The sequence below is a fragment of the Neophocaena asiaeorientalis genome, unplaced genomic scaffold (assembly GCF_003031525.2).
Source record: "Neophocaena asiaeorientalis asiaeorientalis breed wild unplaced genomic scaffold, Neophocaena_asiaeorientalis_V1.1 scaffold140, whole genome shotgun sequence".
Classification (NCBI taxonomy): domain Eukaryota; kingdom Metazoa; phylum Chordata; class Mammalia; order Artiodactyla; family Phocoenidae; genus Neophocaena; species Neophocaena asiaeorientalis.
The window spans coordinates 1,327,818-1,354,532 of record NW_020173729.1 but is presented as its reverse complement, the minus strand read 5'-3'; the positions used below and the strand labels follow the sequence as shown (position 1 = coordinate 1,354,532).

At 41.7% G+C, this 26,715-nt stretch overlaps 3 protein-coding genes across 7 annotated transcripts in view; 2 read left to right on the top strand and 1 right to left on the bottom strand.

Annotated features, from left to right (window-relative positions):
* Positions 1–8,463, top strand: part of MTHFD1 (methylenetetrahydrofolate dehydrogenase, cyclohydrolase and formyltetrahydrofolate synthetase 1) — a 57,959-nt gene extending 49,496 nt beyond the window's left edge. For 3 of the 4 annotated variants that reach the window (XM_024750848.1, XM_024750845.1, XM_024750844.1), the window contains exons 25-29: positions 250–427; positions 2,745–2,852; positions 3,382–3,534; positions 6,741–6,834; positions 8,207–8,459. In XM_024750848.1, coding sequence (XP_024606616.1) covers positions 250–427; positions 2,745–2,852; positions 3,382–3,534; positions 6,741–6,830 — 529 coding nt within the window. In that variant the 3' untranslated portion in view covers positions 6,831–6,834; positions 8,207–8,459. Of the gene's footprint in view, positions 1–249; positions 428–2,744; positions 2,853–3,381; positions 3,535–6,740; positions 6,835–8,206 lie in introns of all 4 variants that reach the window. The other variant, XM_024750846.1, reaches the window with a different exon arrangement.
* Positions 1–26,715, bottom strand: part of ZBTB25 (zinc finger and BTB domain containing 25) — a 71,912-nt gene that overhangs the window by 23,181 nt on the left and 22,016 nt on the right. Inside the window, exon 5 of one of the 2 annotated variants that reach the window (XM_024750854.1) lies at positions 23,665–23,725. In XM_024750854.1, coding sequence (XP_024606622.1) covers positions 23,675–23,725 — 51 coding nt within the window. In that variant the 3' untranslated portion in view covers positions 23,665–23,674. Of the gene's footprint in view, positions 1–23,377; positions 23,726–26,715 lie in introns of those variants that run through there. The other variant, XM_024750853.1, reaches the window with a different exon arrangement.
* Positions 12,586–17,331, top strand: AKAP5 (A-kinase anchoring protein 5). The gene is made up of 2 exons (XM_024750855.1): positions 12,586–12,673; positions 15,256–17,331. Exon 2 carries the CDS (start codon positions 15,523–15,525, stop codon positions 16,807–16,809), a length of 1,287 nt encoding a protein of 428 aa, XP_024606623.1. The 5' UTR covers positions 12,586–12,673; positions 15,256–15,522; the 3' UTR covers positions 16,810–17,331.

The window sequence follows — 26,715 nt, the reverse complement described above, 5'->3', positions numbered from 1 at the left end:
CAATGAAATAAGTGCTATGATCATGCCCATTTTACCCGTGTGGACACCAAGGCACATAAAGTTTAAGTAACTGGCTGAAAGTCACCAAGCTAGTAAATTGTGGAGCCAGGGTTCAAACCCAGGCAGTATTACTTGATTAGTGTCTGTTTATCAGTGGGTAATTCACATGGGTTTTAATGGCAAAAACATGACAGATTCTGTCCTCTCCAGCCATTGTCAGTGCTTTAACATGAAGCGTTGCCTTTACAGGACAGATACGGAGGCCGAGCTGGACCTCATCACCCGCCTCGCCAAAGAACATGGGGCTTTTGATGCTGTGAAGTGCACTCACTGGGCAGAAGGGGGCAAGGGCGCCCTGGTGCTGGCTCAGGCCGTCCAGAGGGCAGCTCAGGCACCCAGCAGCTTCCAGCTCCTCTATGACCTCAAGGTGGGTTACCTGCTGTATGCAAAAAAACAAAAAGCACAGTGCAGTTTCTGTGTGGCTGCTTCTGCTTAGAGCCTGTGTTCAGCAGCTTCAACCTGTGGGTTTGATTCCCATGTAGGTGAGTTACACGACCACAGCCTGGACTCTCAACTCCAGACAGCTTTCTTATCAACGCACGTTGCTGCTTACGGGCAGAGGAGGGCGTCCAGGCAAGAACACCCCGGGAGGTTGGCTCACATCCTAACTTTGAAAAGACTCACAGTACAGTCCCTTTGCTGGCAGGAGAGAGAGGGTTACATATAGAAGCAAGAGTCATGGCAAATTGGCAAGGGGCTACATCAAACTCAGAAACATTTTCCCCAATATAGGGGAAAGCAGTGTGGTCCGAAGTGCACTTCCTGGTACGGGCGCTGCCTCAAGTTCAGAGAAGCACTCAGGTGCAAAACCAAAGCACCTTGGCAGGCTTCAGCATTCTTTCCATCACTGAGTAAATTATGGTACATCTGGCTCAGGCAGAAGCACTGCTTATTCTGGGATGCAGTAAAGACAGTTCACAAAAATGTTGTTATTATAGGGTTGTATTTTGTTTTCAGTTCTCTGTGTATTTCAAGATGTGATTAGACATTAAGTAGTATGCCCACAATAATTGGAAACTGTTAGGAACATGGGATGGATGTTGAAGCTAGTTCTGCTTGTATTATCTAGGCTGCTTTTTGGCTTGGTTTTTAGAAGATAATCATAAACTTTCAAAAATAGCCATAAAAAGGTAGATGGAAGAAACCCTATTACTCTTGAATTTTAACAATCTCGTTTTCTTTGCCCCTTGCAGGTAGAATACTCTTATATCTTAGTTACAATTAATTAACATTCTCCTATTGACATGGACATTTTCCTGTTGATCTTTAGTTTTATAGACTGGTTTGAAAACCTGTTCAACCAACCATCTTTTTAGGAAATGCCCTAAACACAAGTTTGCACACAAATACAAAGCATTTATAGGCACCCTTTCTAAGCCGCATCCACAGTACCTGAATTAGGAAACTCAGTCCTTGAAGGCGAGCAGGAAGCCTGGAAGAAGTGGGGTAATGAGGACTTTATAACCCATTTCTACTTGGAACTTTTCTCTGTTCTGACAAACAGGAGGCTGCCACTTTTTGTCTTAAGCATCTGTTGGTCTTAAATCACTCTTCAACGGAAGTACTTTTGCTTCAGAAGTTCTGAATATGCCTTGGCATTTATAGAGCTCCAATTATAAGAGGCATATGAAAGTAGTTCCTATTGGATCTTTATAAAGCTGTAATTGAATAGACAATTATATTTATTTATATCCATTATACAAAGCCCCTTCATAAATGATCACTGTTTAGTTGAAAAGAAAATGTTTATTTTCATTATTTAAGATATTTCTTTCACAAAACAAAGCTCAGTGTTCTCTTAGCCTTAGTTGCTAGGGAGCATAGAGTCTGATATTGCCTAATTTCAGTGATTTGCTCACCCAGGTTACCTGTGAGTAGCTGTCCTTCCCATTTCCTTCGGGTAGTTTCTCCCTGTGCTGTTTGCTCTGAATCCTAGTGCCTTGAGCTAGGCTCCAGGAGCATTTAAGAGGCCAGGCCCCACTTCCAAAAGCTTTGCCCTGGAGGAAGCAGCCCTGGGCTTCCTTGTTAGACCTAGAGGTCACTGGTTGGACCACTGGCCTCCCTCTGCTGCACTGTTTGCACAGGTGCCATGGAAAGCATATCCTTTCCCACCACACCCATTGCACGTTGGTTGTGTAAGTCACTAGGTTGTTTAAATATGTAGATGATCTAAAGAAATATATATATATGTAGATGATCTTGTTTTTATAACAATTTCTAAGTAGCAGCAATTAACGATCGGTATGTTGTGTTAAAGATAGCATCTGCCTCTCCTGTATACACCAGGGGTTCTGTGAATGGATATCAGTTGCCTTAGTTCATAAACAGTATCCCAGGTCTGCTTTGACAGGAGACTGGTCTTCGTTATTGAAGCATTATATTTTATTTATGAAGAAATAGTTATTCTTGAGTAGTGAGCAGTATTGTTTATGATAGTGAGGTCTTAAATACACACACACACAGTAATTTTACACCTGTGGGACATTTTCCACGTATAAAATCTGGGGCTTGGTAGAAAAAAAAGTTCTAATCCAATAAACCTCAAACTATTTGCCTGTTTGTGTATGTGTATAAAAACTTCTCTGGCCCTTTTGGGGACTCTGACCTGGAACATGGCTGTAAGTAAAGGTTCGTGTCCGCATGGGTGTCTAGTCATGGTCTCCCCTCTCTTTCCTGTCTGTTAGCTCCCAGTTGAGGATAAAATCAGGATCATTGCACAGAAGATCTATGGGGCAGATGACATTGAATTGCTCCCCGAAGCACAGCACAAAGCTGAAGTCTACACAAAGCAGGTAGATGTTTGGTTGGTTCTTTCAGCTCTTTATCCAGCAGGCCTTGGGGTCAGAATCCCTGCATTCTTCCAGCCCACCAGGCATTGCTTCCCTCCTCTGGGCGCAGCCTTCTCCCCTCTTAAATACTGAGCGTGGACTAGATGGTCTGGTCCCAAGTTCTTTATCTACCCAGAGGTGGTATGTGAGCGTGGGAAAGCCATGAGGAAATATGGAGTGTCTTTATTGAGAGCCTTTAGTCGTACCTTCATGTCTGCTCCAAGCTATCATTTTTAACTGGTCATATAAATGAAAGTGAAATATTCACTTGTGGGATATGGTTGTGAGTGCTTACCTCCTTCACCCAACAAAGGTTTTTTTTTTTCTAATCAGTAATACCTAAGCTGGAGGAGGGCAGTGATGTAGAGATGTATGTAAAGGGAGTTGGATGTTTCAAATAAATTGCAGAAGCCATATCAGCACAGTGCCCGGATGTTCTTCGTTGCGTTGCCAGCCTTTCATTTGTCCCACTTCTGTTCCTGTCTTTCCCCAGGGCTTTGGGAATCTGCCCATCTGCATGGCCAAGACACACTTGTCCTTGTCTCACAACCCAGAGCAAAAAGGCGTGCCCACTGGCTTTGTCCTCCCCATTCGCGACATCCGCGCCAGCGTTGGGGCTGGCTTTCTGTACCCCCTGGTGGGAACGGTGAGTGAGCGCTGCAAGCAGAGAGCGCTGCTTGTTTACCCGTGCTTCTTAAATTGATTACTGAAGCCATCACGCAAATGCCGAATTAGCAGAGTTCATTGCTGAGGAGAAAGCTGGAGTCGGGCCTGTTACGATGAATCGTCTTGCTATGGACCATCTTGGTCTCAGTTCAAGGATGATGCTATGACTGCTTGTACTGAATAATAATACTGTTTCCCAGTGGCAGTATGACCTTGACTGAATCCAGGATGGGCTTGATTGGTAGGCTGTGGTGGTGCTTATATATAATCACAACTGACTTTTTTGGGCACCTTTCACAGACTGACTCGGTCCTCCCAACAGCCCCTTTGAGGCTCTGCACCTCCCAGGTCTTCTCGACAGGCCTGGAGTCTATGCCTGAAATTCAGGGAATGCATCATTTTTGAGTAAAGAATTTTCTCCTTAAAATGTGAGTGAACCCTGTAGATATGAAAGGTGAGGGGGTTTATTTACACTTTGAGATGATTTGATTATCAAATCTTATCTTACAGGTTTCATGCATGTTTAAGGAGGAAAATTGCTAATAGGGAGGTAGAGGAAAGCTTAAGGACATACTTGCAGTTTGGACTAACTTTGTCCCGGAGTCTGCATTGATCCTGGGCCCAGGTTCCCCCACAGATCCACCCAGTATCCTACATCTGCAGATGGTTCTTACCGCAATACAGGATCGAAATAGTAAACTAAGCCAATACACAAGTAAAGGAAACCAATAGACCTCCTTTTGGAGCTTCTTTCAGTATAGTAAGAAAGCAGTAGGAGGTGATATGATAGTTGAAAGTACGGAACATTAAAACTGAATCCACTTTCACCCCTGCTGGTTTTGGCCTTGGGCAGGTTATTAAAGGTGTGAGCCCTGCTCTTGTCAGCTCTCTGTGGGGCAGCATCATCGCGTCACAGTGGTGCTCAGACGGGGTGTGTGCACCAGTGCCCCTCAGCCCCTCCCTCCAGAGGCACAAGGCGTGCGTCGCTCTGCTCCGAGGTTCATCAGTGCCTGGGGTTTGTAGAAATTCCCTTTCAGTAGGAACGTTAAACCATTTACCCAGCACCTCGAATACTGCAGAACGTGTGTTGTTTCCGGAGAAATTATCAGCACCTAGCAGCTGAAGGAGCAGTATTGTCGCTGCTACTTTGATGTGTGGGTGCAGAGGGGTGGCTGTAGAGACGAAAGCAAAGCTGAAAGTGTCAGGCTGGGATTTTCTCATCCAGAACAGACTCTCACCTTAGAAGCCCACCTGGACCAAGACGTTTCCGCACATAATCTAGACGCCTTAACAATTACTGTTCTTCAGGGTTTCTGATTGTTGTTGGGGCCTGAACAGGGTTCAGAGGACTTGAGAGCATTTTATGTACTAATTCAAGGTGTGGTGGCTTCTTTTTGGAGTTTTATATCTAAGTTCCTATATGTATGTACACATACTCTTTTCTTTTAAAAACATTTTCTGATTATCAACATGACCGATGTTTAAGGGGAAAAAAGTCCTCTTTGGGAAAGAGTAGTACTGATAATTCTACTAATCGCTATTTTGGGGATTATCTTCAGAATTTTCTGCCCATGTGCACATGCGTGTCTACATCAGTGGGCACCTGTCCTTCATCTTTTTTATTTAATTAATTAATTTATTTTTATTTTTGGCTGCGTTGGGTCTTCGTTTCTGTGCGAGGGCTTTCTCTAGTTGCGGCGAGTGGGGGCCACTCTTCATCGCGGTACGCGGGCCTCTCACTATCGCGGCCTCTCTTGTTGCGGAGCACAGGCTCCAGATGCGCAGGCTCAGTAGTTGTGGCTCACGGGCCTAGTTGCTCCGCAGCATGTGGGATCTTCCCAGAGCAGGGCTTGAACCCGTGTCCCCTGCGTTGGCAGGCAGACTCTCAACCACTGTGCCACCAGGGAAGCCCTGTCCTTCATCTTTAGTGTCATCTTCAGGCTCTTAGGCTAGGGCGGAGGACCAGTCCCTTCCTTTTTCCTCCTTGTCCCCACGCTCAGCAGTTGCTTATCTCTTACAGAATGTGAGAACAGAGACCCTTGACAGCTACCTGTAGTACGTTCTAGGAAGTATTGATTGGCGCTCAGATGTCAGAACCAGGTTTTGTGGGGTTTTTTTTTTGCGGTACACAGGCCTCTCACTGTTGTGGCCTCTCCCGTTGCGGAGCACAGGCTTCTGTGCCCCCAGGGAAGCCCTCTATGTCATTTTTTTTTTTTTTTGCGGTACGTGGGCCTCTCACTGTTGTGGCCTCTCCCGTTGCAGAGCACAGGCTCTGGACGCGCAGACTCAGTGGCCATGGCTCACGGGCCCAGCCGCTCCGCGGCATGTGGGATCTTCCCGGACCGGGGCATGAACCCGTGTCCCCTGCATCGGCAGGCGGACTCTCAACCACTGCGCCACCAGGGAAGCCCTATGACATTTTTATAGTTAAGTTGTAGAAGTTCCACTTAAACTCTTTTCCTGTCTAGATCTGATTTGAAACTTGTATGTATGTATTCATTATAAAGGACATTGTTACAGGTTAAAAATATACTGAGTTTTCCACTTACAAGCCTTACAGATTTATATCTAAGTAGATGTTTGTCAAAGCCAACTCTTTAGAAAAAGAAGCAAGTGTAAATAAAATACATGAGCATTGCAAGTTCAGGTTTAGAAGGACAAATTGGACCAGTAAGAACAGTGATTGTAAAACCATATAGATTAGGTACAGAAAGGTCTTGGCCCAAGTTAAAGGATACTGATTCCTAATGTTGTGTTGCTGAAGCAAAAATAATATGGGTATCTACACAAGACTCATTAAAACAAAATTAAACAGCAGACAAGCCCTGCACCTCCTTTTGGTTTTGTGATGTGAGGACCGAGGGGGTGAATAACTGACTCCTCAGCACCCCCAGCACCTGCCATTGTGGGACGAAGGTGGAGGCACCTCCTCAGCCTCTTATTGCACCAGTCTGTGTGGGAGCCCATGAGGAAATCTGGTGTTTGGTTTGCTGGAGGACTCCAGGGTTTCTCTCTGAGATCATAACAGGATCAGTGACTTGGTTTTTAATATGTAACATGAAGAGTGCCATTTTATGGTTAACTATAAAATAATATTCTGTCTTTGTGCCTTGAGCTTTCTGGCTGAAGGGAAGGTGGAAAAAAATCATATTAAGTTTGTTTGTAATGCTATTTTGCATCTCCTAGATGAGCACCATGCCTGGACTCCCTACCCGGCCCTGTTTCTATGATATTGATTTGGACCCTGAAACTGAGCAGGTGAATGGGCTGTTCTAAACAGGTAAGTTGTTTCTGGTGAAAGTTCTGCTTTTTTCCTTATGAGGCATGTTTATGAATTATAGGACTCCAGCTAAAGCTATGAAAGCGCAAATTCAGTGCTTTCAAAAGATTTCTTTCCAGACATCAGTGAGGAGAGGGGGCAGTAGCGTAACCAATGAATGAAGTGCTTACATTTCAGCATTTTTGGAAGGAGAGCAGAGGGTTCATCACAGTTCGGCAGCGTAGGGTGGAAAGGCGCCATCCAGTGAACTAAGGAGGGACCCCAGTGGAGGTTAGACCTCCTCTGTGGAGCCCCAGGAGGCTCCGGGCTTGGAGGTGATGGCACATTGGAGGGCAGGAGCAGCTGAAGGTCTGCATACTCTGAATAGACAGTTGGCACACAAGAGTGAGTAAATGTCCCAGAAAGTAGAAAAGAGAAGGAAGCAGGACCAGTCCAGGAGTTCTTGGGTCTTAAGTGAAGGGCCCCCAAGTACTCATCACAATGAATGGGCCACCCCTGGACATATCCAGGTGAAATTTCAGAAACATCAAAGATGAAAATCCTAAAAATCCTCTCCAAAGAAGAAGAAATGGCTTTTGCCTATGAAAAAAACTGAGAATTAGCCTGAACCCCTGTCTTCTTATCAGCAGTAAAAGGCTCCTAGACAGTGGAGGAATGCCCTCCAGGTCTACGGGGAAAGATGACTTTCCGCCTGTGTTTACACCCACCAAATCTGTCCAGAGGTTTTCAGACACGCACAGTTTGGCACCCCGACGCCTCTTCCTAGGAAGGGATTTAGCAGTGTACTCCAGCACAGCGAAGACCAAAGAAAAGGGAGACACGGTTTTCAGGAAACCAAAGCCTGGTCTGGACTGTAAAGAAGGGGAGTCCTGACAACTGCAGGTGACCCAGAGTTACAAATCCCACATGGAAGAGGAGAAGGGAGGAATTGAGAAAGAGTAGAGAGAGCTAGAAAGACAAGGGTATCAAAAGGGTAATTATGCAAAAGAAAAGCTCTAACATTGTTTAAGAATGTAAAGGTCCCGGTGGAAGCAAACCGTGGCCATCATCTGGGCAACTGTAAGGGTGGTTGCTCATAGAAACACCTCTGCTTACACAGCAGAGAGACCATGTGCTAGATGCTGGGGGAGCACACAGAAATGTCATCCTGGCTCATGCTTGGTCTGCCCTTGAACAGTATTCACACAGCCATAATGTAAATGCTGTGCATTGTCTTCAAGTCTACGGACAGACCCCAGAAGAGCTGGCAGTGGGAAGGGAGGTAAATGTTGACAACTTTGACAGTGAGAGAGGGTGATGGTGCTGTGTGGAAGGGAAGAGGAGATGTTTCAGCGCCTAGAAAAAACTATTTCTTGTTTCATTTTCCTTCCAGATTGTCCATCTTCAAGAAGCAACTTCGAAAGTTTGGCCAGTGTTTATTCAGGCCTCCTATCGGGAAGTGTGTGGAAGTTGAGAGAAGTCAGTCCCGGCCCCGAAGATTTTCTGAAAAATAAGTAGTGGGAGTTTTCCCAGAAGCCTTTCTTCAGTCTTAATTCCCACCGTTGTGTATAAATCAACACAAATCATTCATGCACATGCCTAATTACTTTACTGCATCCATAGAATAAAAGTAAATAATTTTGCAATCTCCGTGTTCAAATATAAATTGTAGCATTAACAGACTGCTGCCCTAGCTCTGCTGTCCTGTGTGACCCGGGAGACCCCTGGGACTGAAGAAGCAAGTTGTAGTGTGTACTATATGATACATTGTGTTTAAAGGGGGAAAGGTGCATGGCTTGTGTGTTTCTGGGAGGACAGGAGACCTCCTGAGAGGGCTGAGGGAGAAGTAGAATCCGGAGGACGTGCCTTTTTGTCATATACTTTTCTGTATTGTTCTTTTTTTTTTACACCGAGAAAGTATTGCTTACACAGGTTTTTGTCCTGAATTTCCTTAGAATTCCCGTTTCTGTCACAGCTTTAGCACCATTTTTTTTTTAATTTATTTTATTTATATATTTTTTTGGCTGCGTTGGGTCTCCGTTGCTGCGTGCGGACTTTCTCTAGTGGCGGAGAGCAGGGGCTACTCTTCGTTGCCGTGCACGGGATTCTCACTGCGATGGCTTCTCTTGTTGCAGAGCATGGGCTCTAGGCAAGCGGGCTTCAGTAGTTGTGGCTCGCAGGCTCTAGAGCGCAGGCTCAGTAGTTGTGGCACATGGGCTTAGTTGCTCCACGGCATGTGGAAGCTTCCCGGGCCAGGGCTGGAACCTGTATCCCCTGCATTGGCAGACAGATTCTTAACCACTTCCACCAGGGAAGCCCAGCACCATTTATTTTTAATAAGTCCTCAGGAAGGGTGGTCATACAGCATTAACTGTAGGGTAGCTCTTTCTGCTCTGTTGGGTCAGCACATATTTATTGAGCTTCTGCCCTGTGCCTGAGCTCTCTCTCCCTCCCTACAGGATGTTTTTTCCCTCACATGTTTTCCCTTCTCTTCTTGTTCTTTATCTTCTAACTCTGTTCTTCCTCTCCCATCTTTCCTCCCTTTTCCCCTTCTTCTTCCTGCATTGGATCCTTCCAGAAGATGTTGCATCCCCACCGGTGCCAGTGCTAAAAGACTGCTAGCATGGGCAGAGCAGTGTTTTCCTGGTGTCCTTGGTTTTATTATTTGTAATCCCCTAGGTGTGACTGTAATAGTGTCGGTTTTGCAGTTTAAAGAAATGATGACAGTGCCTCGGAGGGCATATGGCAAAGGGGTCATGAGCACGGAGCCCCAGCTCCACCATGCTTTGTATACTGCCTGGCACATTGTACACACTCAGTGATGTCATTTCCTGTTCAAAAGCATCATTTGGGCCCTGTCTGCACAGAGTTCATTGTTTCTAGTGTTTTTTAAAATGTCCTATAAAACCTCATCTGGATGGGACTTTCTGGGAATTCAATTTGCAAACAGGGGAAGAAAGCAGTCTATTGTCAGACATGGTGACTTAAGGAATTTAGGCTTCCTCATATCACCAAAAGCCATGTGGGTTTATTTATTTATTTAATTAAAAAATTTTTCTGGTCGCACCCCACGGCATGTGGGATCCTAGTTCCCCGACTGCACCCCCTGCATTGGAAGCCCGGAGTCTTAACCACTGGACCACCAGGGAAGTCCCTGCTGTGTGGGTTTAAATCTTTAATATTGATAGAAGTAGTGAACACAGTTGGTGGGAGAGGGTAAGTGGAGGTTTATAAGGCAAAAATTATAAACAGCTCTAATATAATAAATAAGCCAAATTGTCTTTACCAGGTATTGCTTGGAGTGAATGGACTAATGCAAGAATTTTCCTAGAAGTAAAATATGCCTTCAGTAAAAATTCAAATGGTACAATTTGCTCTTTCCACTTGGCAATATACCTTGGAGGTCTTGCTCCATCAGCAGTTTGGGATTCATCTTGTTTCATATGGCTGTGGAGTATTTAAACAGTCCTTCTGATGGACACTTAACCATTGTTTCATGGTTTGGTAGCTACAGGCCCAGGCTGTGGGTGAATAGGGACCAGGATGGGAGAAACGGTATGATCAGTAGAGATCATAAATAAGCAAGTGATTTTATTGGCACGCTGTATCTGGTGATGTTAACAAGATAAGCTGTAGGTAGGATAATTTCTCATCAGATTGGAGATATATTTAGAGCCTGTTTCTCATTATATAATGAAAAGCTACTAACTGAGTAGCAGACAATGATATGGGTAATAACTTACTAACTGTCACTTAAGTGAGTTCAAGGATGACAGGTTTCTTTCATGTATGAGGTACTGGATACATTTCTTTTTAACTCAGATATGGCATCGGCTTCTAGTTGTATTCTAAAGAAAAACGACAGTGCAGTATTTTATTTATAGTTCTGTACTCTGTGAGTGTGTGTGTTGGAGGTTGGAGATGAGTTATATGTAATACACCTTACAGAAATTTGCCCTTCAAATACAAAATCAATTCACCTCTTACCTCAAACCACTCTTCAGTTCCCTTTCAGTAGTCGTTTTTTTTTTTTTTTAAGAAAAGCAAGTGGGATAAGATCTTACAAGTCCTTAGGATGGCCTTTATTGCTTTTAACCTATCGCTGATTTCATTTCCAGTTAGTTCCTAATAAGACAGCTATTCTACCCTGTCTTCATCTAGATAAGCTCATCTTATTTTTGCCTGAAATTGTTGCAAACTCCCAGATCTGCTAGATTTGAGAAAACCTGGATCTCAATAAGTAATTGCATCTCGGTTGGTTATGAGTGGCATGGATTTCTTTTGGCTTGTTTAAAGTTCAAAACTGACAGTAAGCAGGGTTAGTAACTCATCTGGGGATATAAAACATCTTCACAGCCTGGTATTCAATGAATGAACAAAGATAAATTGAATTCTTAATTATAACTACTATAAATTAGATGCTTATGGATTTTCCTGTTTTACAGCTCTTGTCTCTAAGATCTTGACAGCTTAGATTCAACTTTGCTGTTGTGTCCTAATAGTGCTTTGCTTAATAAGTTTCAGTGGAAGCTATAGAAACTTAGAGGTAAAATATATTCCTGGAAAAACATCCAAAAATGGGTAACTGAGGTTTACTCTCAAAGATCATGATCCTGTTGAAGAAGAGAGTTAAGTACAACTACTTTTCAGTAGTTCTTCCCTCCATCTTAATAGGTCCTTCATCTGCCTGGGAGGGGCCAGAGGAGTAGGCAGGAATTGTGCATCCCACGGGACCTCACCTCTGGAGCTCCCAGGAATGCCCTTGTAGGTAACATTAAGCCCACTCTCATTGTAACACCTTTCATTAGTGTTAAATGCATTGTACACAATGGATTATGTGTACAAATAAATGCTTATGGTGCTTTTCACTAAGGCTAGGAACTTGTTTAAAGACTCAAAATGTGTGAAAATACACAGCCTGCCTAGTCAGGCAGGAGGGTAGATATTGCCTGTGCCCTTTGCTCTGATCAGGACTGGAATTGTGAGGAAAGCTGTCTCCTATTCTCCACGCCCCGCTTGAGAGGAACAAGGTTAAGCAGGCACCTAGGAATATCCTGAAGGGAAACATGGATAACTTGTAAGCTACTTATTCTTGGAAATATATATAAGGTATAAAGGATGGATGGGGCTGGGTTCCTGTGTTCTGACCTCGATGGCACACAGGTTGCATCATTTCTGCCTGCCTTCTAGATACTTATGAAGACACGGGTTTGTGTCTTGGGCCTCTGAGAGGATTTGGCAATGAACCCTTTGATAACCAAAACTTTTCCAGGAGTGGGTTTGGGTGTAATGAGGTTTTTCTCTCTCAGTCCATGTAATTTTCTCGCCAAACGAGATTCACTCTGCACTTTTGAATCCTACTTTGAAAATGTGGTATCTGCTGTGACTTAAATATTCAGTGGGGCGATTTATAATGGGAGTGCCATAATTTAAAATTGGATTTTGCTACTTTGCGTCTGAGAAAATGGGAGGCTTATGACCCTGGTCCCCTCCCCATCTGCCAGCCCTCTCTTTCTCGATGGCCCCCGATGTGGTCGCGCGCCGGGGATTCGCGCCAGGCTGGGAGCGCCCGTGGCTGGGCGAACTGCTCTCGGAAAGACCTCCCGATCACCCCCTCACCCTCCCCCGCGCCCACAGCCCCTAGCCCGGCCCCGTCCCGCGCCCGCACCCTCCGCCCTCATTGGTGCAGCCGACTGTCTGTCCCCGCCCTCTGGGGGAGGGGGCGCCGCGGGGCTGCGTTCTCTGCAGAGGGCTGCTTGCTCCGGGTGCGACCGTGGCTTCCCGCCTACCCGTGCGCCCAGCCCAGCGAGCGCCCCCGCGACCTCGGCAACAGCATCGGCCAGGGACCCCGGCGCCCGCGGTAAGTGAAGAGGGCGAGTAGGTTGCAGGTAAAGGGTGCGGACCGGTGCACCTGCGCGGAAAAGTGGGCGGATGGTGCCCACTGGACACCGGGAATCCGGGCCGCTCGAGGTGGCCGGAGTGCGAATCGGGAAGGTCGTTTGTCTGCAGAAATCTCCAGCCAGCGCGACCCTCAAAAGCTCTGCCCACACCTATCCTCTGCGCGTTTCAGCTCGTGTTGCTGGTAGCTTTTTTCCTTCTTTGCCCTTTTGGGGGAAGATAAGAGTGCCGGGTTCCTGGACATTATAATTGTGCAGATAGCTTGAAGCTGGGTTATGTCTTCCACGCCCGCCCCAGCACTTTCCTTTTTGAGTACTTTCTGCTACGCTGTAGCTCCTGCCATAAGGCGATTCAAGCCGAAGGAATGATGCCCTTCTCCAGGAGAAAGCTTCGTGGTCCACACCTGGCGCTGGGAGAGATTCACTGCTTTCCCCAGGAAGTGGCTGCTCTTTGCCTCCTTGCTTCTCTGCTCACGGGAAAAGGGGAAGGGGTATTTTTTGTGGCAGTAGACTTTGCGATTCTATCAGGAAATTACAACAGGGACTTTAAGATTGCCCAGGCGATAAAACTATTTGTGCAGGTTAAGGGAGAATCATTTGCAGTCTAATGTCCTGCAAAGTTTTAGTATCTACAGGCTGCATTTTCCCCATTTCAGTTAGGTTTTGTTTGGGTATTTATTTCTGCATCATGATATACATTTAAGTGAGCTTCTCAAGCAGTTGTCTTTGGGCAGTCCAGGTTAGTTTCAAATGATACATTCCTAAACATGATCCGATTTCAGTATTTCTATTAGCTATACAGCCTCTGGTTAATAAAAACTCTCAGGCACTGAGAACTCACAAGAGGTGACGAGACTTAAGGAGCTATAATCAGCTGTGGTTCTTGTGCTTATGGAAACATCATATGAGGAGGGACACTGTAAAATGTTCATATTTTAGTTCCATCATTGTTCTAGGATGATTTTGCCTTTCTGTCAGGGGCATGGAGCATGTAACACTCAACCTAAGAGAATATTTACTTAGATCATGAACTGATTTTTCAGAGTTCCAATTCCTTCTGTGGTTCACAGAATCAAGAGCTACCCAAATAAACCTTCCAACAGTGATGGATTTACAAAAAAAAAAAAAACAGTACAAAGAAAGAGTTCCTTTGCTTATTTTAGGACATCCATCAACTAAAATTCTTAGGATTTTTTTTTAGGTGATCACCTCACGTCTCTATTCATTGGTACCCTCATACCATTCTGTGGATTGATTTAAAATATACCTTTATGTTTATATGTAACTGATCAGTTTGCCAATTGCATATCTTATCAACTTATTTCTGGCTTTCAAATTAGTTCCAGAACCAAGAAAATAAAATATAAAGAACTGCAAAAGCTTAAATTTTAAAATAGCAAGAACTCAGTCTAGTCTTGGTTCAGTTATCAGTTGATGGGCTACATTATGGTAACACAACCATTTAAGCAATTTTTAAATTTTTTTGACTAGCGAGTCTAGTGCAGATTAGCATCTCCAAACAATTCATTTTTCAGATGAAACTCTTAAAACCCAGTTCCAGAGGACGGGCTTTAGAAACAGGCAATCTTGGGTTGAATCTGAGCTCTGTTATCGATTAGCTGTATACTCTAGAGCAAGTTACTTAACCTCTCTAGGCCTCAATTTCTTCATCTGTAGATGGTGATACCACCACCTACTCTGTAATGTTGTGGGAAGATTAGAGATGTATGTAAAAGTGCTTATTAGCACTTCCTGATAGACAGGAGTTGCTCAATAAATGTCAACTATTATTACCGTTCACTCTGACCTTCAACTATGTGCTCGTTATGGAAAATGTCTGAACTGCAGATACTTAGAAAAAAAGTCAAAATTACACAAACAGATTTAAGAGTGGAGAATGACAGTAATGTTAAAAATTTCCCAAGGCATGTATGAAAAGTAGCACCTCCTTCATGGAACATACATTTTTAGAACAGAAACCTTATGGTATAATGGAAAGAACATTAGAGAGTCAAAGTCTTCAGTTCTAACTCTGGCTATGACCTCATCTAACTGTGTGGCTTTTAGCAGGCCAGCTGCCCACTCTGGAGCTCAGTTTCTTCATCTGGCTCGACTTGAATAATCTCAAATAATCTCTAAGATCCTTTGCAACTTCAGAGCTCTTTATTGCATTAATAAAAATTATACCCTGCCCTTCATTGTTTTTTGTTGTTCATGGTGGTGGTGGTGGTTTTTGTTTGTTAACTTGCAATTCAGAGTCATAAGCGATTCGTAAAGACAACACAACTCCAGAACTGATAAAATAATATCAGATTTGCAGAGTAATCCAAAATGAAGTTTTAACAAACAGACAGCAAAAGAAATTCACACTGAAATCTTTTGGATAGGGCAAAAGTAAACCCCAATTTTTATTCTCCAGTCATTTTAGTAAGTTATTATATGGGAAACATGCCCAGTAGAACCATATGCATTCAACTGAAATAGTCTCTATAGAAAACAGTAGGCTGATGGTGAAATAAAATACCACTCTCTTTTCTCTTATCAGGTTGACCCTTAAATAAAACAAAAATCTATCCAGTAAAAGGGCTTTCATGAAGAAATTAAAGAGAGAAATTACAAGTGATAGTGAAACAAGGCATTTTTATAACTGGAAAAACCACCTAAAACAACTGTATGGAGTAAGACGGAAGGAGTGATTACATTGGGAAGAAATTTTACTTAGTGTGATATTTTTGCCTACTTTTTTGTCATAAAAGCCTGCTAAGGAAGAGAGGATATAGATTTCTAGAGAAAGAAAGAGTGTAATATAAAAATGGAGATCACAGTTCCTGAAATACAAGTAGAAAGCAAGGATGAGAAGAGATCAGCAGAAGTTAATCCTCAGAATCAGAGGCAGGAGGAAAAAGCATCGACGCTTTGCTTCAAGAGAAGAAAGAAAGCAGCCAAAGCAATGAAGCCCAAAGCTGGCTCTGAAGCTGCTGATGCAGCAAGGAAGTGTCCCCCAGAAGCTGGAGCTTCTTATCAGCCAGCGCCCCCCGGGGGGGCCTGGGCTTCCATCAAACGCCTTGTAACGCGCAGCAAAAGGTCAGATTCTTCAAAGCAGCAAAAGCCCTTTGAGGCCAAAGTGCAACCTGAAATCAATGCTGAGGATGATAATTCTAAAAAAAAGGCAAAATCCAGACTCAAGATTCCCTGTATAAAATTCACAAAAGGGGAGAAAAGAAGTAATCATCCCAAAATTATAGAAGACTCAGACTGCAGTATCAAAGTCCAACGACAGGCTGGAAGTTTGGATACAAAAACTCTGACCCAATCAGATGACCAGGCAGCAAAGACCAAGTCGAAGCAGGATGTAAGGGAAGATGTCTCACAGAAAGGGAGTGATGAGGTCTGTGAATCAAATGTGAACAACAGCATAACTTCTCCTGGAGAGAAAGTGATTTCAGTAGAACTTGAGTTAGATACAGGGCATTCTGCTATTCAAACAGGAACTCTAATCCTTGAAAAAGATACTGAAACGCTTGAGGAAAAACAAAGCATTCAACCTCAGCAAGCAAGCCCACTGGAAACTTCAGACACAGAACACCAGCTCCCAGTGGTTTCTGATGTCCCTCCCTCACCTGCAGTCCCAGATCAACAAATTCTGGAAGAAACCAGAAACAGTATCCTAGAAAGTGGACCAGACTGGAAAGACCGTGAAAGTAAAGAGACTGTTGCTGAGGAGAGCAAGCCGAAAGATACTGAACTGAGCCAGGAATCAGATTTTCAAGTAAATGAAATCACTGCAGAAAAACCCAAACCAGAAGAAAGCAAAAGAATGGAGCCAATTGCTATTATTATCACAGACACTGAAATCAGTGAATTTGATGTTAAGAAATCTAAAAATGTCCCTAAGCAATTCTTAATTTCAATCGAAAATGAGCAAGTGGGGGTTTTTGCTAATGATAGTGGTTTTGAGAGTAGAACTTCAGAACAATATGAAACACTCTTAATAGAAACAGCTTCTTCTCTTGTCAAGAATGCTATCCAGTTATCTATAGAACAGCTGGTTAATGAAATGGCCTCTGATGAAAATGCAAAAAGCAATCTTCTACAGTGACTTAATTTCCATATCATGGGAGGGAAAAAATGCTTAATGGTAAATTATTTTACATATTTGTGGCATTTCTTATTCAGTAACAAATGAGAGATTTAACATCTGTAGAATTTAAAGGTACAATTCAAACCCAGAAGTGCTAAAGAATTAAGTTGTAAAACCCTCCCTTATCACTGAAATGTAGCCACTTCTGGATTGGAGGAAGTCAGTACAGATTGCAATGAAAAGTAATATCCAGGAAATTGCTAAAATGGTTTGTGGAGATTAGACTGCCTGGGAGAAGCAAGATGTATTTATCGAGCACTTGCCATATGCCGTAAGCTCTTTACTGTCCTGATGTCACAAAGCCTGGTTTCCTTTTAAAAGTTCAACACTGTGTATAGGTTAACATCGCATTCTGTTTTCAACAACTTTTTTTTACAGTGCACTTTTATGTTGTATAAAATGGTGATAAGGTGAGCTATTTTTGTGAATGTGTGACTTATAGCTGTTATACTCCTAGGTAGTAGTCTTACCTCAAAAAAATACTACGGAAGAGGCCCAACAGTGAGAGACCCGCATACCGCAAAAAAAAAAAAAATAAAAATAAACATGAGTGGTTTTCTAGTCTTGCGCAAGTTCCTTACAAAAGCCATTCACAAATTACTTCAAACAGGCAAATAATTATCAAGTGCAAAGGTGTGGAAACAGGCAGTGCATTTTCCATCGCCATCTTTCTTCTGCCCCAAGCAGACCTGTATAAAAATCCACTTGCGCGCGCGGGCTTCCCTGGTGGCGCAGTGGTTAAGAATCCGCCTGCCAATGCAAGGGACACGGGTTCGAGCTCTGGTCCAGGGAAGATCCCACATGCCGCAGAGCAACTAAGCCAGTGCACCACAACTACTGAGCCTGTGCTCTAGAGCCCGTGAGCCACAACTTCTGAGCCTGCGTGCCACAACTACTGAAGCCTACGCAGCTAGAGCCTGTGTTCCGCAACAAGAGAAGCCACCGCAATGAGAAGCCCGTGCACCGCAACAAAGAGTAGCACTCGCTCACTGCAACTAGAGAAAGCCCACACGCAGCAACAAAGACCCAACTCAACCAAAAAATAAATAATTTTTTAAAATTAAAACAACAAAAAGTGGATTATTTTCCATCCAGGAGAAGACAAACTTCCCAAGTAACAAATTACCACGTATAACACACGATTCATCTTGCAAGATTAAATCTCTGGAGACTGTATTCATCAATCTCTCCTCAAAGAGGGGAGAGTGGACTCAAAGCAAACCTGGCAGTAAAAGTCATAGGAAATCATAATAATTTAGTGAAAATATTCATGCTTGGCTAAGAATGAGCCAAATACATCTTTCATTGTGCCTATGTGTTGAGAGACACCAGTAAAAATTTTACACGGATGTTGAAAATAAACTTTTTCATCAGTACTTTTAGTCCAGCTAGTCCCTTACAAAAAAAAAAAAAAAATGAACTTAATATAACAATGAGAAGGGCTTGTTTGCATTTTATTGTTATTTAAATCATCGATCTCAATGATTGTCATATTTTTTGAAAAAAAAAGTAATTGTTTCAACCTTTCCTTGTGTGAAATGGCCCTAATACTGCAACACAATTCCGTACCTCACAGGTCAGGGTTCCTATTGTACAGTCCTCCACTGTCTAAACTGAGTGACAGTGTCACTCTGAAAGTAGATGAAGTAATGAAGAGCTTTTGCTTGAGTTGTAAGGTATTTGTACATTCTTGGAGAAAAGAATGTACATTAGATGATTTCAAATGATCTGGTGACTTCCTGCATTATTTATGGATTGCATACAGAAAGTATGTGCTAATTTTCCAATAGAATCTTTGTTTCTTCCTGTAAGTACATATTGAGACCTCTGGCAGAAGAACCTAATCTGACTTTGGAACTGAACCAGATAATGGATATTATTAGCAAGATTCTTTGCTGAAGTGTAAATGTATTCCCCGTATTCCCCCAGATTTTCCTACCTTCATGCTTATAACCTTGGGGGGTGGGGTGGGAGGAAGAGGGAAGCTACCAAAATCCTTCAGTTTCACAAGATGAAAAGTGGATCTTTCAAAACATGACCCAAGAAATCAATTTCATTTAATTGTATAATTTTTAAACATTTTAAAAAAAAAGAATGCTAAGTCATCCTCCCTAAAAACTCTTTTTAATTCACTATATGTGGTGCTAATGGACTTGGACAGCTACCAGCAACTACATATTTAAAAGTGAGCAATTTAAAAAGACTGATTAAAGTTGGTGCATTTAACAGTGTTTTCGAAGAATCCTGCCTTCATTTACTGCAAGGATGGCTCAAGCCATATACTTTCATTGTAAATTTTTAGTAATTTCTCATGAATGAGCAAAAAGTATAGCATTTACCAGTTATTGAAAATATTTTGAAACGTGCAGGTATATTTATTTGGGAGTTTTAAAAACGTGAGGTAAATATGTGTAATGAAATTCTTCTAAGAAAGTAACATTTTATCTAAGTAGTCCTAGGTTTCTGTTTTTTTCCACTGTGGTGTGGTACATATTTGGTTAGAATGTATTATAATTGATAGTTTTTGTGATGAAATGTGTACTCTATTTGCATTCATTCTTAAGTGGTTTCTCCTCAGTCTTTTCTATTGAGAATATCTGGTGAATTAAATAAGTAGGATCCAGTTTGAAAAAGGATTCCAGAAATTAATTGGTCTCAATCTGATTATATCTGCTACATGGCCAAATCCTACTACTATGAATTGTAAGGTGATCTAAATTGTTTTGTTGTTATAGAAATAATTAGGAATCAGATGACTTAGAAGTTTCTCATAAAATTTTTTTTTATTTTAATGGTATTTATTTTAAGCAATGTGACCTTATATGCAAGACATTAAATGAATATAAATAGGTTCTTATTCAATTCATATCCATTTGACAATATTAAAATATCACTTAAAAGGCAATTTAATAACACCACATTAATTTTCCTTTAAATTTGCTGTGGTATAAATGCTGCTTTTAGTGAACATTTATTAAGTAGCTGGGATTCAGTTTCTCTTTGAACTCAATTTTACAAGGCTGGTTGGTTTATCAGGTAACTTCTTCAGCACATTATCTTCCCCCTTTTAAGATTCAAGTATTATTCAGTTTGCTTTACAACAAGCGAATACAAAAATCCTCCTCTATTTTGTGTAGCACTATTCACTTAACATTTTCTCAAAGTACTTTATAGGATATAAAAATAGTCCCTGGTCACATTTAAGTAAAGGTAGCAGAAAACAGAAGAACATTCAAAGAGGAATCATGTTCCCTGCCACCTCCTCCACCTCAAGGAACAATCAGCATTTGGCACAAATGGAGTTCTTCAGAAAAGCTGTCAGCATAATTTTCTTTGAAGATAATCCATTTGACAGCACGAAGTTTGTGATCTTAATTGGTCTACTATTTAATGAAGTCTTAAAAACTCTGATTTATTTCTGAGAGATTACGTTATTTCACCAATATGTGTGAATAGCCTTCCAGCTAAAGGCTTTTAGAAATAATGGATCATGAGAGGGCACCAGTCGAATCTGGCTTCTGCAAAAAATCCAGAGTTAACTGCATAAGTTTCTAACTTCAAGTTGCCTTATTTTTTATAGTTAATAATTAATTTGGGGGGGATTTACAGCAGAATTAACATAATTATTAGGCTTTAGAATCCCATTGTTTGAAAATACCCCTTTAATGTCAACTTTATTCAAATGTGTGAAGTCTGCTTTCTAATTTCACCTGATACTCAATACATTAGGGGTGGACTTTTCTGCCTGCCCTTTCTGCATTTTTAAACATCCTCATTTAAGGTTTAGCGTTTCTTAGTTTCAAATTCCTATGATGTTTTATTGCTTCACAAACATGAAGTTTCTCATTATACAGAATTCAAAATTTCAATATATAGTACATTTTATGGCACATTTTGGAAGTTTTTTTGTAATCCTTACTTAGTTACAAAAAATTAACAGAAAGAAACTACTTAAATTTAGATTAAATTCAATTTATTCAACATGTGTTGGGTATGACACATGCCAAACACTGATAAAGGGGACAGGCTCCCTGCCCTCGAAGAGCTCAACCTAGGGAGCCGCAGCAGCTGAAACTTGGACAGGGGTTAAAGCAAAGAACCACAGTAATGCAGCATCGTGAGTGCATGGAGACTAAAGAGAAAGAGATTCATTTTGTCTGGTATGGGGAGATGGTCATATAAATACAGGGGCAGTTTGATAGCATTCGGTTGCTAAATAGCTTAAAAGTATATTCCTTCTGATTTGTGAACAGGTGCAGAAAAAAGCCTGCATAATGTTACATATTTATAGTAGTTCTTTGTAAAAATGTTAAGTGGATGAGCTATTATGAAAGCAGAAGTTCCAATTTGTATTTCTCATTAAAATTAGTACTATATTATTGTGGATCAGATGCGAATATTAAAGAAATCATACTCTGTAGAAAAAAGGTTTCAACCTGAATTAATATATGTACTGTTAATACAAAATAAATGTTATATTGGCTCATGTTTATTTTATTTATCCAAATCTTTTAAGAGAAACGTGGTATAGTACATTAATTTCCTAAAACCATAAAGATCACACTGATTAAAACTACTGAGTTAGGGCTTCCCTGGTGGCGCAGTGGTTGAGAGTCCGCCTGCCGATGCAGGGGACGCGGGTTCGTGCTCCGGTCCGGGAAGATCCCACATGCCGCGGAGCGGCTGGTCCCGTGAGCCATGGCCGCTGAGCCTGCGCGTCTGGAGCCTGTGCTCCGCAACGGGAGAGGCCACAACAGTGAGAGGCCCGTGACCGGCAAAAAAAAAAAAAAAAAAAAAAAACTACTGAGTTAGTACCACCAAAAGTTCTATTCTCCTGAGTGTTGGCCAAACTTTACAAGACATGCCTAAAAGAGCCCACCTCCAGCAAAGAGAAACACAAACACCTCAAACTTGAATTCAATTTCACTGAAATAATTCCATCTAAAGGGCAATTCTGACTTTGATGCCATCTATGAACTTGACAGAAGTGTACTTGTTTTCATCATCTCTTGCTATTGTCACTAGTTGTCTTTTCTGTATTAACCTATAAATTGGTAATAATCTGTATGGTTTTCCAAATTACTAAGCGATCTTTATGTGGAAATGCTTATTCAGATGGTGCCTGCTAAAGCTGAGTGTTTCAAAAGTTCTGTGTTTATTAAGACACTGATTTTCTTCCCTTAACATCAGCAACCCTGTTTTTTTCTTAAGCACAGCCCATTGACAGTAAATAGGCACTATGAAAGAATGTGCTTTCCAAATCTTGGGACCAATTTAAACTTGATAGCGTCTTAAAAGTCCTAAAACTAAACTTTGTTCCAAAATAAAATGTCTTGTTAAGGTACACTGTACATAGGGTATTTAATATTTCACACATTGCAGAATTTAAAAAATTTTATTAAATCACATCTTTCTAATTTAAGAGAAAAGTACATAACCTTTTACAACACTTGTCCTCTCAGGCAATTCTGCCCTTAACGCTGAATTCTGGAGTTCCCAATCCCTTGGAGAAGTACATACCTTTCTTTTTTTCCCTGAAGCTTGAGATCACTGGAGGCTAAGTTCCTGAACTTAGGGAAAAAAGCAAGTATATGTATATATGTACATGAGCACACTATACATTCACAGAAAATCCTCAGCAAAGCTGGGCACAGACACCACGAACAATTAAGGAAAACCTACGTGAGGGGAGGATGGTGGCTTCTAGGTTGGGAAACTCCCAAACTTAAAACTGTCTCTGTAAATTCCAAACTATCATAATAGCAATGGTAGTGGTGTCCAGCAGTTTCTGCATGTTAGCAAGACGAGACGCACTTCCCTCACAATTTGTTTCGTGGCTAGACTCAGACAGGACTTTTGGCCTTATCTTGATATTTATGACAGTGCAATTATAGGGCAGAGATTAAGCCTTTCCTACACTTTTCACAGCTATACTTGTTGCCATAAAAAACAGGCCTTCCAATTCCATATTCCTGGGAGATAGGGAGCACAGGGTGACACAAAAGCAGATGCAGTCATTTGTACACTTGTACTCAAACCTTTTATTCCCAAATCCCTACTTTGACATCTGTACCTTCAGAACACAGGAAGGTCCAGTCAGTATAGCTACAAGTGGGTCTCTGGACCATATCTGTGATCAGTCACAGGTAAGAGTAATGCAGCTACAGGCATGCATGCTCAAACCAATCAAATATCCTCATATATAAATTACAATGCAGAGGTTCCGTGTGGAATAGCCATTTGTGGCATAAAAACTCAACTAGAGGACTTCCCTGGTGGCGCAGTGGTTAAGAATCTGCTTGCCAATGCAGGGGATACAGGTTCAATCCCTGGTCCGGGAAGATCCCACATGCCACAGAGCAACTAAGCCCGTGTGCCACAACTTCTAAGCCTGCGCTCTAGAACCCGCGAGCCACAACTACTGAGCCCTCATGCCACAACTACTGAAGCCCGCACACCTAGCCGGTGCTCCACAAGAGAAGCCGCCGCAATGAGAAGCACGCACACTGCAACGAGTAGCCCTCGCTCGCTGCAACTAGAGAAAGCCCCCATGCAGCAACAAAGACCCAACGCTGCCAAAAATAAATAAAATTATTTTTAAAAACCCAAAACTTAACTAGAGTATTTCTATCCCCCTGATCAAAATAACTGGTTAGAACTCTTCTTGTACTCCGTGAAGGCTAACATGCACGGAATGCCAAAATAATTGGTCACTCACTATTCAATTCAGGTGAAAAAAAGTCAACCTTTCAGATGTGCCACAAACAGCCTTATCAGTAATTTGGCTTATTTCAGAGTGAATTTCAGAATTACCTTTTTAGTTTCATGGCTTTTCTTCTCTATACTCAATATCTGGCTGGTGTTTTTTTCTGACCTATGGAAGGATTAAAAGTGAATGATAATCATCATGGCTCATTAAGCTCCAAGACTTTCTATATTTATCTGGGTGGTCTTAACCTTTTTTTCATTAAGGTACAATTTACATACAGTAAAATACACCCTTTTTAGGGCACAGTTCTACACATTTTGACAAACACATAGTTGTGTCACCTAGAGAGTATTCGTTTTTTCTTATTCTGATTTCATTGTTCTTTATACCACCTGTGTATTTTAGTTTAATATAATTTCCTGGCTGCATCAGTGAAAACTGCTACTTGCTGCAGAAATTCAAAATAAGGGCTTCTTAGACTCAACATTTAAACCAGGATAAGGAAAGGCACGGCTGCCTTGCACAGCTGTTCAAACTATACAGCCCAACTCCAGAAGCACGCATTTGGTGAGTGACGCCCCCTAGAGTTTATTGTGCATAATTTGCATGGCTCTATGTGGTGGGTCTGAACATAACCACCAGTTTGAGAGATCTGCAAAACTGGTGATGTTAACAGTGAAACAGGAAATGTTTTAAATTTTAAAAAGGAGCCTTCCATTTATATGCCTTTCCTCCCACACTTTAAAATGTTGTGATAGAAAGAGAGGACAGGTACCACCGAGCTCACAGCACAGACTATGCACATATGTGAAAGAAGGGCAATGTTGGGAAATGAGAACTGGTCCAGTAAAAAAATCTTTTGAGACTCACTCCACTGGAATCTTTGGTCTGCATTTTAAAACCTTTTCCCTTATCTTTGCAAATGTTGTATCCTTTTCCTATAGAACCACCATAGGTTCTTTAGATTTTCCTCCCTACAAGGCACTTAGTACAAATGCCAGAAACCAAAAAAAAAATATTTTTTTCAATTAGGTACTTTCCTACATATGGTTTGGACTAAGTACCATATGGCTTCCACTACAGAAAAATGTGGCAGAGCTAAATTCACAAGATCTCATTCCTCAAAGGCCTGTTTGGTCCACAAAAATCTAACATGAACCTTCCTGAAATTCAGTAATAGCATAGATCAGACAATGGGTAACAACTGCAGCTGATGAAGGCCTCCTTCCCAGGCCTCCTTCCTGCACAAGCCTCTCCCCCAGCTCCCAAGAGAGCAAGGACCAGTTCAGTTGTGCAGAGAAGCTCTCCCAGAGCCCTGCTATTCCTTCAGATTTCTGACATAAAAGGACACCAAGGTTTTCTAATAGCTTAAGGGAAGATCCTTTATTTCCATTATTTTGATACAATATCACCAAGTTGTTTCAATGAAAAAAGTTTCAACACTATATAAATACTGGAAGAGAATTTATCTGGGAGGAAGCAGGTTCATTCTCCCAAGTTGCCCAAGCCCAAGTTGGCTAATCAGTTGTAAAATAAATTTAAGAGAAGCATTTGGTGATGAGGTGCAAAGTCTTAGGATAATATTAATAGTAAATTGTAAGCAGAAATTATGGGGAGGAAAGGGTAGCCTGTATTCACTCAGTATTGGAAGGTACAAGAACTCTATTAGAGAATGTCTCAGCCGTCTCGGAGAATGAAACTGGTGGAAGGAAGTGAGGGAAGAAAGGGATAAAGAACAGCAGCTTAGAAAGCCAGTTATTGAATCACAGTTGAAAGAGAAAGTAAATTTCAGAAAATAATATACAGGCCAAACTCCGAGGTTGTGGCTATGAAGAAAAGAAGCAAGAGGTAAGAAACTAGGGAGTATTTACTCAAATGTCCCTGGATTTATCTCTTGACCAGGCAGAACACCAAAAACTGAGTTTGATGTCTGATTAGAAGAACAAATGTGATTGAGACTAAAATTCCGAAGCCTTAATGTTAAAGACTTACAAGAATCCTCAGAAATGCTTGATATAACAAGCACACTAAATGTGATACTTTAAAAAGTTATCTGCTGCTGTACAGGTAAATTGGAAGCATCTTGATCAAAGAGGGATGTCAATATATTTCAGTACCTAATATATTATGGGATTCAAGAAAGATTCTCATTAGTCATGACTCTATAAAGTGAAGCAAGATTCAGGAATAGCTAAGTATTAAATAAATGTGAATTAAGCAAACAGTGATGCCAAATTTGAGCATAATGTAAAATAGGCTTTTAAAAGGTACACTGGTGCCACCTTTTGGCCAGATTAAATATTTACACAAATTAAAAACTACGATCACATTTTAATTTCAGAGAGACCTTATTACAGACACAATTGTTTAGTTCAAAGGTTATATGAACAGACTTAAAACTGTCTTGTTGCTTAATACATCTATGGTTTTTAATAATCACATTTTGTACCTTTGAAAAGATGGCATAAAAGTGAATACAGATAGAAATTTAATTCTGAACAAACACATCTCATACCCCATAAGAACTGTATTAACTTCGAAGATGACTGGGACAAAAATCGCTAAATTTAAGTTTTGTATCCTTTAGCTCTTAACAATCCTCACAAAACTTACTTTGCCCTTTTAGACCAGGAGTAGCCTATCTCGGCACTACTGACATTTTGGGCTGGAAAACTCTTCGTTGTGGGGCCTATACTCTACACTGTGAGATGTTTAGAGCACCCTCGGTCTCTCTACCCACTAGATGCCAGCAGCAACCTTCCCCTACCCCCACCCAGCTGTGACAACCCAAAACACCTCCACATTGCCAAATTTCACCATGGTGCAAGGGGACCACCCCGTGTGATAGTTAAATTTATGTGTCTAACTTGACTGGGCCATGGGATACCCAGATATTTGGTCGAACATTATTCTGGATGTGTCTGTGTTTCTGGATGAGATTAACATTTGAATCAGTAGACTGAGTAAAGCAGACTGCCCTCTCTAATGTGAGTGGCCCTTGTCCAACCAGTTGAAGGTCTGAATAGAAAAAGCTGACCCTCCTGAGAGTAAGGGTAACTTCTGCCTATTAAGTTGGGACATTGGTCTTTTCCTGCCTTTGTGATTCTCAAACTGCAAAGTTTGGACTGGAACTACACCATTGGCTTCCCTGGGTT

Excerpts from the sequence above, each read along its gene's own strand:
- AKAP5 (XM_024750855.1), top strand. The coding sequence starts at position 15,523 with ATGGAGATCACAGTTCCTGAAATACAAGTAGAAAGCAAGGATGAGAAG.